The 14,648-nt window shown below is 39.7% G+C and overlaps 2 protein-coding genes across 2 annotated transcripts in view; both read right to left on the bottom strand.

The window, feature by feature from the left end:
• sprt (PDZ domain-containing protein sprite) overlaps positions 1-14,648 on the bottom strand; it is a 130,352-nt gene that overhangs the window by 101,897 nt on the left and 13,807 nt on the right. The window lies entirely within an intron of this gene.
• Positions 8,836-14,031, bottom strand: LOC145992486 (uncharacterized). The gene has a single exon (XM_083128866.1). The coding sequence runs from the start codon at positions 14,029-14,031 to the stop codon at positions 8,836-8,838; it is 5,196 nt and encodes a 1,731-aa protein (XP_082984992.1).

Below are 14,648 nucleotides of genomic sequence, written 5' to 3'. Positions count from 1 at the left end.
TTAAAAAATAATAATGAAAAGTAAAAAAATAACACAAAGAGAGTAGCAAATTGACAAAAAATAAGCAAAAGATGGCACTATTTGATATTATTTACAAACATTTCTTCTAATAGAAGACCGAAAGGCAAACTCGGAGGAAAATATATCGATTCGTGATGGGAGGTCATTGTATTGTGTGGCAAGTCTGTAAAAGATGGATCTTTTGTGAATTTGTAGTCTAGGTTTATTTGTATAAAATAATCTTGTGTTGCGAGTTGTGCGCATAGGTACTCGAAAGTGGAATTCCTCAAGGAGTGTGTTGCAGCGGATTTTGCCATTCACAATTTTGTATAAATAACTGAAATCATTCTGCAAACGTCGCTGATAAGCAGTTTGTAAGTTTAGAAGAGACAAGAGTTGCGGAGATGAAAAATTGCGTAATGAGGGAACCCTGTATCGAACTATAGCTATAGGAAGAAGTGAAAGACTGAATCGATTCTAGAAAGTTGAGTGGGACACGCCATGGACCAGACAGGAGAGCAGTATTCTACTATTGGGGAAATGAATGAATTGAAGTATAAGGTAAGGGCTGAGATGTCAGTAATTTCAGTGAAACGATACAGTAAACCTAAGAGACGCATGGCCTTTTTTTTTGTTGTGGCTGTTATTGTGTTCTTCAAATGTGAGTTGAATAGAGCCATCAGAAGTTTCACATAATAGCCTCAGCTAAGAGGGGTATAAGAGATGACTTTACTCCCACGTAGTAAACCCTGGACTGCATTGTTGCAGACTAAGGAGACAGTCAATATTATCCTCTGTGGGGTTCTTGTGTTGTATGCTGTCCGTGTGTGTGATTCTTCTTTCATCAACTTCATCCTACCACCATTCATCCTCATCGTCGTGATCAGCTTAAAGTGGCAGAAAAGCGACGTAAAATAACCAAAAGCAATTAATATTAACTAAGATTTGATTTTCAAGTGGATACTCTACAGCATTTGTTTGGAACATTTTATCCTTAAACCAGCATTATACGTGTATTCTTTTTGTTTTCAATAAATATCACAATGCAAAAAATGAATTTAAGTTACAGTACTGAAAATCTGGTTTCTTTCTTTCGCTGATTTAATCCACCAAGAAAAACTAAGGGTAACAGTTTCATGCATCGGAGACACATTTCTTCCATTTTACACAAGAAACTACTTACTGAAATGAGTTTCTCCAAGGTTTACAACCTCCGTCGATATATATTCTTCCTAAAACTTCATCCTACAATGCAGCAGAACAATAAATAATCACTTTTCATGTAATAATATTGCGCATTTTGTGAAAATCGACAACATCATGCCGTTGTTTCCAAGATGTACCTGCAGATGGCTCTAGCGTCGGAAGTCACGCGATCTCGCTAGTGGAATCAGGGTTTCCAAACGCGCGATTTTTTTTCTTCGAGAAACGCGCGGTTTTTTGTCGAGAAAGGAAAATGGTTTTTCGATGAATTTAGGGGTGAAATGGGTGCTAATGGAACCTAACCTAACAGGCCTAACCTAACCTCGTGTGAATGGTTCGTGGGGCTACCCGTGGATGGTTTTTGGGGCTAACGTCAATGGTTTGTGGGGCTACCCGTGGATGGTTTTTGGGGCTAACGTCAATGGTTTGTGGGGCTACCCGTGGATGGTTTTTGGGGCTAACGTCAATGGTTTGTGGGGCTACCCGTGCATGGTTTTTTGATCCCCGTTTTTTTTACAACTTTCATGCACAATAGAGTTGGAAACATTGATATTCGAAAACAAAAGAAGCGTTACAATTCGCAAAGCAAGCGATATCGCACCGTGACATGCTTTCCGTAGCATTAAGGAAAATGGTTTATTTTAGCAGAAAAAGTGTTTGTTTTCGTGCAAAAAGCATATTGGCACCTTCCACTATGTTCCGCAATACATAATAGGTAAGTACAAACCACGAGAAAGACAACATATCCGATTTAAATGTGTCTCCGATGCATGAAACTGTTACCAAACTAAGAATTGCAACTGCTTTGAAAAAGTAACGGGCCTTTGTATTTAATTGAAAGGTCGAAGCTTTGACAGGAAGAATAGTGCTTCAGGGGTTGCAACACTGTTAGAGCTGTGGACCCCTAATCGTCCCCTTGCTCATTCTTCTTCCTTACTTCGCTCAATAGGAGAATTAAGATTCCTGTGCAGCAACACACCACCAATCAGCAAATGTCTCCATTACGAGCAAAAAGTGCCACTTCTTGCCGTCCATCTTGACTTCCTATCTGTGACGTGAACTGCATCACACTTCTCGACAATGTTGCCAGCAAGTGCAACTAAAAGTTGTACGAGTCGTATTTTTACTTTTGTTATTTTACGTCGCTTTTCTTCAACTTTTGGCTAGTCCCGACCATAAGATATAAATTACGTGATCTGATACTAAAATACACTAGAACCTGAGGACTGCTTGCAACACCCTTACCCACTACGCTATTGGGAGCCACTTCTGAGCCATAGGGTGTTGAAACGTCGACTTAAGGGTTCCAGAAGTGTAAATGCAATTTGTGGATTTATTTTGCCTTTGATGTCTGAGTTTCTCAAAAGTACGAAAATATGTATTGGCTCTATCATAGAATAGTTATCTATCCCGTCCCGACGCCTTTACTGTCATCTAATAGCTATTCGCATTGACGTTGGCAGGAGGGGGGGGGGGTCAAACCGGTCGGTCGACCCCCCTGGAAATTTCTATCTACTTTTTTTCAATTTATGGCAATTTAAAAACGAAGCACTTTATGTGACCTGATTTTGCGTCATTGTTTAAAAATAGTCTTGAGATATCGAATTTGGTACGAAACGTTCATAGATTGCAACACTGAAACTCTGTTAATTTGTAACTTTCACACGTTTTGAAGCTTCTTATACTACTGCGTTTGCTGCTGCTGCTGCTACTGCTACTAATGTTCGAAGTAACTATTATGTAATCTTGGTTGTAACAAGTACTATATTATTCATATAATAAACTTATTGGATGCTAAAATAAACTAAACTAAAACTGCTACTACTACTACTACTAATAATAATAATAATAATAATAAAATAATACTACTAATAATAATAACGTAATTTAAAATACCGATAATGCAATAATTTTAAAAATGAACCCCTCTTTGACAAACTTCTGCATATGCCACTGTTCTATATCAGAATATTTTTGAGGGGAGGGGGTGTCCTTGACATCTTCGGTTCGACACCCCTAGGAAAATTTCTGGCGGCGCCCATGGCTATTCCTCATCGTCGCAAGTAGGCAGAATTGACAGAAATGTGACGTCAAATAAATACAAATGTGAGAACGCAGAGAGACCTCCCCGATTGCCTTGTAATCAAGGGGTCCCGGGTTCGATACCCGGTGGAGGCACATAGTGGTTCGGATCCCACTTTAAACTGTAGGTCCAGTCCCGATTAGCCTTAGTGTGCATAAAGTGGACTTCAAACACGAAATCTATCCAATCCAATGAGAACGCAGAGGAAGAAAGAAAAACGCATTTGATGTGTTCGACTTCCTCGTGTGTAACAAGAGGAAATTCCATTAAAAATTTCTTTTGATATGTCTCTGGAAACTCACAGGGAGGGTGAAGGTAGTGGGGTCACTAAATCCTCCCCTTAAATACATATCAATTATATTTATTACTAATTTATATCTGTATTTCTTTCTCGTATTTTATTTTCCTTTCTCGACGATTAAGACTTCCTTACTATGTCTTAGAATTTTCTTGTAGCTTGTAAGTACAAGCTCTCTAGTTCTCTTTTGATAATTATATATTTAACTACACTCTCCCTTCTGTTTTATGTTCCGTTTTATACTTTATTCTCTCTCTTTTTCTCTAGCATCTTTCATTTCTATCTATCTCTCTTTCCTCATTGTATTCTCTATCCCTCTCTTTCTCTCTCCTTAGCAGGAGCGTATAGTCTAGGCTAGCTAGGCTATCTGCGAAGCCTGAAGTCTACAGAATAAAATACAGGAGAAACATCGATCAGAAATTGTAAATAATATTATTCATATCGGTGAGATGATGATGCTGATTCTGAAGTTGGTCACCTGATTTCTTATGAGTTGGCAACCTGATTTCCTATGAGTTGGCAACCTGATTTCTTATGAGTTGGCAACCTGATTTCCTATGAGTTGGCAACCTGATTTCCTATGAGTTGACAACCTGATTTCTTATGAGTTAGCAACCTGATTTCCTATGAGTTGACAACCTGATTTCTTATGAGTTGGCAACCTGATTTCCTATGAGTTGCCAACCTGATTCCTTATGAGTTGGCAACCTGATTTCCTATGAGTTGGCAACCTGATTTCTTATGAGTTGGCAACCTGATTTCCTATGAGTTGGCAACCTGATTTCCGATGAGTTGACAACCTGATTTCCTATGAGTTGGCAACCTGATTTCTTATGAGTTGGCAACCTGATTTCCTATGAGTTGCCAACCTGATTCCTTATGAGTTGGCAACCTGATTTCCTATGAGTTGGCAACCTGATTTCTTATGAGTTGGCAACCTGATTTCCTATGAGTTGGCAACCTGATTTCTTATGAGTTGACAACCTGATTTCCTATGAGTTGGCAACCTGATTTCTTATGAGTTGGCAAACTGATTTCTTATGAGTTGGCAAACTGATTTCTTAGGAGTTCTATTCATAGTCTAGGACCGTATTTAAATTTATAAGAGAAAAGGTTCCTGAACCGTATTTAGATTCAGCCGGAAAAAAGGTTCCTGGACCGCATTTAAATTTATGTGGAAAAAAGATTCCTGGACCGAATTGAAATATTTTATAGATAAAAGGTTCTTTACGGTCCAGAACCCATTTACGCTTGCTGATTTTCTTTCCTGGACCGGAATTGAATTTATTTAACATCCCTGGACCTTTAACAACCATGGTTTTATGACACCCACTGATGCAGTTTTAGAGCATAACCTTATTTATTTTCACCCTCCTCTTGAGCACTCCTCCGGGAGTCCATGTACCTGAACTCTAAACCGGAAAGTAGCATAATCTAGTGACAAAATCACTAAATTGGCAACTATCATTCTTATGTCCTTTCATAATATGTGACGCTCCGAGTTAAACCTGTTCTCTGTTGTTGCTCTTCTTGTTCACTGCGGTAAATGCATTTCTTATGTTATCTACCTCTGGATGAGACATAAGTGATGGCCTCTTCTTTTTTTGGTAGGGGAACCTTCGCAACGTAAGCATTTGCGGCGTGACGGCGTTCGAGTCGGCATACAACAAAGTCGCAGAGCTCGCTCCGTAATTTCCCTCATTTGCTACCTCCATATGGGACGAAATTATACAATGCCCAAGCCATTTGCGGAACGTATATTTAGGAACATTATTTGGTTTGATGCTCATATGTTCGTGTGAGCCAAAGTAAGAGATGAAAAGGCTTACAAGGCAGATCACTTGAAAACCATTGTGTTTGATATCCAAGTTGATAATTATTTTCATTGTTATTTTATACAGTCAAAATGACGTACTCAAAATAGACTAAACTGGTATTCACATGCTATATTACTCAACTTCGAATACTCGTTTCGAAATGTTAACTGCTTTGGTATTCTTGCAATTAATTGTATCGGATTCCGCATTTTCTTTTTATTGCATTTAAATTTGCGAAACGTGTGCAACAGATAAAATATATAAACTGTTCTAGGGTGTAAAGTTACTGGTTTTTTTTCATGCAACCAATAGTGACTTAGATTTAGATGGGAAATACTTTTGGTGGAACAGTATCACGGAAATGATACGGCAATGATGGATACAGACGATACGAACTCCGTGGCAGAATGGTTAACACAGCGCGCTAGAACGCAGGGTTCCCGGGTTCGAATTCTGGTCTGGGCATCGGTGTTCTTTGTGAGGCTCCCTTCATCAATTTCATCTTACCATCACTCATCATCAATTAGCCAAAAGCGATAGAATACGTACAATGATTTAAATTAATCAGACGATGATCACAAAATAATGACTTCATGCTGGTTGTCAGTTTTGAACCCTCCATTGCGTCAAAAGTTAATATTTTGTATTCCGCTTGGATGAAATCATATTAATAGTGTACTATCCGTGATTATATCGTTATTATGAAAGTTAATATTAGGGAAGGGTAGGCGGTTATTAACTTTCATATAAAATTATAGCTGACCTCAGTCAATAAGTTGACGACACTCACACACACATTATGAATATAACTCATCCTTTTCCTGTTTAATCCAACGACATCATGACATACATACAATGTCAGAACGAATGCTCAAAACCTACTTGAATTTAACCTGAGCCTCTGAATTCCTTTACGCTGACATCTAAAAGCACAGACTGTCGTTTGTTTTTCATATTTCTTCTTCTTCCATTGCTTAAAAATCATCCATTGCAGAGTTCCATTGTTCCTTAACGATTTTGGCCCAAAACCGCCAACGGTAAAATATTATTGCAGCTAGTTGGGTCGCTTGTGCTACGCTTTGCCGAGCAGCGCAAAAACGTTGCTCGTCAGGATTTATTGCGATTGCTTTCAACCGTTATCTGTTTGGAAAACTCTCTTCTCTTTGTTGCCAACTTTATCAAAAGTCTCTAAATATAATGGAGTTGTAAAGTACACCGGGGGGATTTTATTCTTAAAATAATATAAAATTCAAGATGCATATATTTTTCTACAATATATGTGCAAAATTGTACACATTGGCACCATGCTGCAATATGTGCGATCAGTGGCAGCGATTAGGGGGAAGGTCGTGGGGGGGGGGCAGTTGCCTTCCCGCCACTGTTGCCCCCGCACTATGCTAAACCTTATCTACCAAGGGAAACTGTTATTGCTGCCCCCCCCCCCCCCAATTTTGGAACCTAATCGCCGCCACTATGTGCACCATATTTAATCCGTTACGTGAAGAAAAGGAAGAATTTATCGAGAAATCATTTCTACATTAGTTAGAAGAGAAATTGTTTCTCCCAGGCTTCAAATGGCTCATGCTGTACTGAAAATTTCAATAAAAAAAATACATTTGTTACATTAGCGACTTTTTACTGGTGAAGAATTAGTGAATTTCGCGTTTCAATTGTTGGCAACACTGTCTCTACTCTTCGTTATCTTGGAGACTTGCAGACATGGCCAGGTGTAAAAAGTTGCTCATGTCAACAATAGGCGGTTTTAAGCCATGATACAGATCATACAACTTACAGCACGCGTTGTTTCCGTGTTTTTTCAAGGAAAGAAACGTTATAGTAACGAGTGCAACAAACAAGTGAAATTAATGGGGAGCAGGCAGGAGTTCGGAAAGGCCACACTAATCACTTCTGAAGTTCAGCCGATCCTCACAACGCTGTACGCATGATATATGGCTTCTTCAACGTTTATGTTCCCTGTGATTAATTCAATTAGCGCATTTCTACGGTTGGTTAACGGTGATGGTAGAATTGGCAAGGAGAGAAATGAAAGTATGGTCACGGGAGAAACCGTTGTAGCGAGAGGGGGAGGGGGACTCGAAACCCCAGAAATGTTCTACCGCTACAGCATGACACATTGCCACAAGCAAATTACGAGTTGCTAAAACTTCTAAATTAAATCATGATTTCTCACTCACCCTACACAAATACATTCCTCCATCAAAGAATTCTCTACACAAAATGTAACATGACTTAATAATTACACTGTAAAAAGTCCAAGACCGTCAATTTCCATTGCCATCCAACTACCGTAAAAATGACTGTGACCGTTTTTCAAGTACTAACGGCCAATATGTAGTTAACCTAATGAATGTAATTTTAATGGCTCAGTTTTTTAAAACATACTTATATGCTGCATGGAATGAATGAATTGATATATTTTACTTTCGTTTCTGCCGCTGAAGATGATGATTGATGATAAGATGAAATGGATGAAAGAACAATCACAAACACGTATGGACAGGACTCAACTGAAGTCCCACGAAGGACTCTACGGCCAAGAGTCCAGACGCCAGAGCCTAGTTAGAAAATGCAGTCCAAACTCCAGGGCGTACTATACGTGGAGGTTGACATTTCTAACACTATACATCTTGTTGAGTTTTTGTTTCAACTCCAGTTTATGCACAGAAAGGGTAATCGGGACTGGGCCTGCAGTTTAAAGTGAGATCCGAACCACTATGTGCCTTCATCGGGTATCGAACCCGGCTCTTGTAGTAACGACGACGTTAATTTTTTAGATACAAATCTGTATTTTTCATCAGTTTCCTGTTATTGTAGTAGGCACACTGTATTGATGTTGTACTACTTTTCAGCCACCCTGTACTTCAGATTGCAAGATTCGGATACGTTAACATGTGAGTAAATTCACGAAAGTACTTTGACAATGTGAAAATGAGCTTGAATGCCGATTATGTAATTAATTTATTTTAACTAAGAAATCTATAGGTTATCTAATTTGTTTTATTTAACTTGCAAATTTTTAGTTGTGCTATTCATTCTATCTAAAATAATATACAGACGATAAAAATAAGAATGAAGACAATGATATTGTTGCGTTTCTTATTTAAACACTGGATTGATTATATACACTATTTAATGTACACTGACACTGGACTACATTGGAATGGAGTCGACCACCGTGTAGCAATGTCTCTCGTTGTTCTCTCGTACAGTGCGGGTATTTCCCGATAAGTACCACGCCCTGCACAGTCTCCGAAGCAGAGTCTGCACTGTCCTGCCACCTAGTGGCGACAAGTATAATGAATACTTAAAAATATACAAATTTTCATACATTGATAACACAAATAATAATACATACACTAATCTATCCCAAACATAGTCCCCCCTCTTGATCGAGTCGATCAACAAAAGTACAACTAATGATCTACTGGAAGAGGCACTAGTTTGTTAACTGGACGTTTATAAGTTGAAGACGAAGTGCGAACAGTTGCAACACGCACTAGTCCATCCGCACCAGGATGCACTTGTTCAACTATAGCAAGTTTCCATGTAAGTGGAGGTAGGTGATCTTCCTTCACTAAAACCACTGTTCCTGGTTCCAAATTCTTCTTTTGGGTGTTCCACTTGGCCCTCTGCTGCAGGGAATGCAAGTAGTCCTTTGACCAACGGTCCCATAGTTGTTGGTACATCTGCTGCAATTTCTGCCATCTGGATAAACTGGATTCTTTGATGTTAGTTAGACTAGGCTCAGGAAAACTAGTTAGGGGTGCACCAATAAGGAAATGGCCAGGGGTTATAAAACTGGGATCTGTAGGGTCATGTGACAATACTGTGAGGGGCCTTGAGTTAAGACAGGCTTCAATTTGAACTAAGAGTGTTTCAAGTTCTTCGAAAGTGAGAGCAGAGTTCCCTACGATTCTCCTCAGGTGATGCTTCATGGACTTCACTCCTGCTTCACAAAGTCCAGCCATATTTGGGCTATTGGGTGGTAGAAAATGCCATTTGAATCCTTCCTGAGCTGCATGGTCTTCTAAAGACTTGTTGAAGTCTGATGATTGGAATAAATTCTTCAAGTCTTGTAACTCACGATTGGCACCTACGAAATTTCTTCCGTTGTCGCTGTACAAGTTCAGACATTTTCCTCTGCGTGCCGTAAATCTTCGCAAAGCAGCAATGAATGACTTGGTGCTGAGATCTCCGACCAATTCTAGGTGTATAGCCTTGGTGGCAAAGCATACAAATACTGCTACATATGCTTTCAACCTTGATTTGCTTCTGGTGATTGACGGCTTGATGATAACTGGTCCAGCGTAATCAACTCCAGTGTTTAGAAATGGTCTAGTGGACTGTATTCTGGATGGTGGTAATTGTCCCATGAGTTGGTTGGAAATAGATGCTCTTAATTTGAAACAAATGAGGCACTTGTGCAGAATAGCTCTGACCACTTGTCTGGCTCTTGGTATCCAGTACTCCTGTCGTAATGAAGATATAAGGAGTTGCGGTCCTGCATGTAATAGCCTGTGGTGTTCTGAAAGAATGATCAATTCAGTTAAATGATGCTTCGGTGGCAATATGATTTGATGTTTGCTATCATATGGTAGCTGTGAGTGCCTAAGTCTTCCTCCAACTCTGAGTACTTGTTTGTCATCTAGGAAAGGATGCAAGTCTGAAAGTTTACTATCCTTTGACACCTGACTGTTAGAAGACAATTCTCGTATTTCCTTGCCATAAACTTCGTGTTGCACGCTTCTAATGCAAGTATGCAATGCTGATCTTAAGTCACTTGCTGACAATGATCCTATGTGTTTCTCTTGTTTGTTCCTCGCATTGTGTAGAAATCTCAAACAATATGCAATCACTCTTTGAAGTTTCAATAACGACGAAAATCTGCTGATAAATTCTATTGTTGGTGCATTTGTGACTAGACTTACTGTAGTTGTTCTTTGTTCTTCAAGTTCGAAGTCATCATCCCTTGACGATGTTGGACTCGAAGACCATGCTGTTGTTGGAAGTGATAGCCAATCAGGGCCATGAAACCACATTTGAGAGGTGTGTAGTGAGTCTACATTTGTCCCTCTGCTGATTAAATCTGCGGGGTTCTGTGCTGACACTACATGTTTCCAGTACTGAGGCTTAGTACATTCTTGAATTTGTGAAGCTCTATTCGCTACAAAGGTTTTCCATCGTCTTGCAGGTGATGCAAGCCACGCCAGTACGATCTTCGAATCGGTCCATAGATTGATTCTACTGACTTCCAATTGTAGTAGTTGTAACACCTTGTGTGTTAGTTTCGCCAACAACAAGGCAGCGCACAATTCAAGACGAGGAAGAGTGATCCTTCTTATAGGTGCCACACGTGAACGTGAACAAAGTAAATGTACAGTGGTTTCACCATTTCCATTTGTTGATCTAAGATACAAACAACAGCCATATGCAACTTGCGATGCATCTGAAAATCCGTAGAGTTGAATGTCAACCACTTTTCCTTGAACTAGCACATATCTGTTAACTTGTATCTGATTAATGTTTGGTAACTGTTGAAACAAACGTTTCCACTCCATATTGAGTTGATCTGGTAACTTATCGTCCCATTCCATGTTATGGAACCATAATTGTTGTAGAAATATCTTGTAAGAAATTACTATTGGACTCACTAGTCCAAAAGGGTCAAAGATTGATGCGACAATAGAAGCTACTTGTCGTTTAGTGATGTTGTCTTCATAACATGACACTATATCCTTGTTATTTGCTTGCAATTTATCTGTTGCTGGTTCCCACATGAGGCCTAAAGCCGTGACGCTTGCTCCCTTGTCGAACTGAAATGGTAGTTGCATTTCTCTATGAGTAGCTGGTACTGCTTCAAGAAGTTCTGGATGATTAGAACACCATTTCTTCAAAGTGAATCCTGCTGAATTCAGTAAATCGATTAGTTCTCCTTGCAATTGTCTAGCTTCTTCAATACTGTTAGCTCCGGTAAGAAGGTCATCAACGTAAACATCTCGTTGTAAAACTTTGGATGCATTCGGAAACTTGGTTGCTTCCTCTTCAGCTAACTGCTGCAATGTTTTGGTCGCCAAAAATGGTGATGATGCCAAACCAAATGTGACTCTTGTGAGCTCGAACGTTTGTACTGGCATATCTGTAGATTTTCTCCAAAGTATGCGTTGAAACTTAGTGTCATCTGGATGAATCAGAATTTGTCTGAACATCTTCTCGGCGTCTGCCGTAAATACAACCTTGTGCGTTCTGAAGCGAAGAGCTATAGACTGGAGATCGTCATGTGTGGTTGGACCGACCATCAGTATATCGTTTAATGAGACTCCATTTGTTGTTTTTGCTGATGCATCAAAAACAATTCTGGTTTTCGTGCTGCTGCTGCTAGGTTTGAATACTGGATGATGTGGTAAATAGTATGACACGTCATCAGCTTCATTTGGATCTGGTTGTACTGGCTTCATGTGTCCCAACATTTCATACTCCTCGAGTATTCTGCCATACTCCTCTTTCAACTCTGGTTGTTGTTGAAACCTCTTCTCTAACTGATGTAATCTGAATAATGCCTGGTTGTATGAATGTCCTAGCTCTGTATGATCTGATCGAAATGGGAGACGAACAATGAAACGCCCTGTTTCATCTCTGGTGGTGTGTTGATTGAAGTGGTTTTCACAAGCTACTTCTTCAGCTGTTTTTGGTTTCGAGTACATTTCCTCCAACTCGAAAAAACGCCGTAATTGAGAATCCAAATTATCCTCCATGCGTACAAAACATGCTACTGTGGGTGTACTAGGTTGTACAGGCTGTTCCATCCGACCAGCTAAAATCCAACCTAATTCAGTATTTTGAAGAACTGGATAGTTTTCATCTCTCGTTTGTCTTTCAGGAAGAAGTAAGTGCAAGTAAAGTTCCGATCCAATTAGTAGATCTATCCCTTCTGGTTTGCAGAAATCTGGATCTGCTAACTCAATGTCGGTTGGTAGGTTCCAATGTTCATGATGAATAACTTGAGAAGGTACGTTCCCTGTGATGCGTGGGAGTATCAGACAAGTAATTGAAGTCTGGAAGTCTGACACTCTTGAGCGCAGCTGAATGTCTACACTGTGCTTGGCTTCCGATGAAACATTATTGATTCCTCTGATTGGAATATGATTTTTCTGCTTTCGTAACTGTAGTCTCTGAACAAGATCTTCGTTGATGAAATTTGACTGAGACCCACTGTCCAGGAGAGCTCTACATGTATGTGGCTGTCCCCTAGAATCGATGACTTCTACTAAAGCTGTTGATAGCAGAACGTGTGATCTTGGTTTACTCTTAAATGTGCAGTATGAAGATTGTACTGAAGTTGTCCTTGCAGCTTCATTCCTCGTGTCTGGCGAGTCATTCCTTGGTTGGTCTTGCCTTAGAGCACCTCCTCGTTTACCGCCTTCGTCTGGATGCAACAATGAATTGTGTTTCAATCCACAGCGTCTACAATTACCTGAAGTACAGTTCCTAAAATTATGATTCGATCTGAGACAATTATAGCAAAGTTTGTTATTGCGCACACACTCTTGTTTCTGCTTCAGACTGGCGCCTGCAAAAGACTTGCATGAATATAATGAATGTGCTAATTTACAAAAATAGCATTGTGTATTTGTAGTTGTCAGGTAAGAATTTGACTGACGGATGTGTTTCTGTTTAGGGCTAACCTTGTGTTCATTGAAATTTTTGTTTACGTGAACAGACTTCATTGATTCCAAAGCTTGACATTTTTGTTCTAGAAAGGTGAACAGTTCCTTTAGTGTAGGGAACGACTGATCGGTATGGCTTAATTCCCATTCCCTTCTTGTGTGAGAATCAAGTTGAGCCAAAAAATGATGTATCAAAATAACATCTTCTAACGGTGTTTGTAATTCAAGGGCTCGAAGAGCATTTAAGTTACTGGTGACATCATTGATGAACTGACGTAATTCTGTGGCATTTTCCTTATTAATTGCGTTCACATGCAAGATGTTATTGACATGACTTGCTGCTATCAGTCGTTTATTCTCATACCTATCTTTCAACAATTGCCATGCAATATCGTAATTTGAATCAGTCATGGGCAAAGTATCTATAAGTGTTCTTGCTTCAGATTCTAATGATGAACGTAAGTAGTGGAATTTCTGTATTTTAGGAATATTGTCATTTGTGTGAACCATAGCCTGAAATGCATCTGAATATGCTAACCAATCCTGATAATTACCGTGAAACGTGGGTAAAGATACCGTGGGTAATTTGATGTGCTTGGTGCCTAATGATGAAGCATTGTTTACAACATCCGATCCATCTGTAGGTGCAGCTTGTGCTTGTTTATGTTTCTCTATAATGGATTCCATTTTACCCCGTACCTTGTAGTAAACTTCTTCAAAATCCCCCCTGTGAGGTTCGTGATTCTCGTTTATATCTTCTACTTCTAAACGTGTTTGAACTTCATCATATTTTTCCCACAAAGGTGTTAAATTCTGCACACGGACCCTTACTTCTTGAACTTCCCCCGTATCTTCAAAGGCATTGACAAATGCTTGTGTTCGTGTCAACTGGCCCCTAAATCCAGCTCTCTTACGTATCAACACTCTTTTCTCTTCTTCATCCATCGCGAAGGAAAGAGGGCAAGATATGTAGGAAATATAGTACGTGAGGAAAGAGTAAACAAAATATGGTGCGAGCCTAGCTAACTACTGACCTTGATCTGAAGCTTCCCTGGGTGTTGGCTATGACGTCACTTCAGCCGACAGCAGAATACTGTAGTGGATGCTCGAAACTGTCCAAATTTATGATACTCTGTCCCGTGTTGAGTTATCGTAACAGATAACTTATTGTCCACTGAATACAACCGTGTATAATTCGGTCTTGTAACAAAACATTCGACGTACGCACGATAACGATACGGAATGTCTGTTCAAACCACACGCGTATCGGTTGTGATTGAAAATTACACGTAATACGAAACAAGTACTGTGACACAGAAAGTTCTACGATTGAGCACAAAACATGCAACAGTATATTGACGTAAGTACGAATGTCAGTACACATCTGTAACTGGAACACTGCATACAAAGTCACTTCGATACCGCGCGAAAGAACTCGTTCTTTCCATGGCGGGCGAGTTGAGACGTTTGTTGTGATGCGTAACACGTCATATCTCACAGAGATTGTTCACTTGGTAAACTAATCCGGCCCGGAGATGACCATAAAATGTTGCGTTTCTTAT

The sequence above is a fragment of the Lepisma saccharinum genome, chromosome 9 (genome assembly GCF_977018435.1).
Source record: "Lepisma saccharinum chromosome 9, izLepSacc3.1, whole genome shotgun sequence".
Lineage (NCBI taxonomy): Eukaryota > Metazoa > Arthropoda > Insecta > Zygentoma > Lepismatidae > Lepisma > Lepisma saccharinum.
The sequence above is the reverse complement of the archived record's forward strand: the minus strand, read 5'-3'. Positions and strand labels throughout refer to the sequence as shown.

Excerpts from the sequence above, each read along its gene's own strand:
- LOC145992486 (XM_083128866.1), bottom strand. The coding sequence starts at position 14,031 with ATGGATGAAGAAGAGAAAAGAGTGTTGATACGTAAGAGAGCTGGATTT.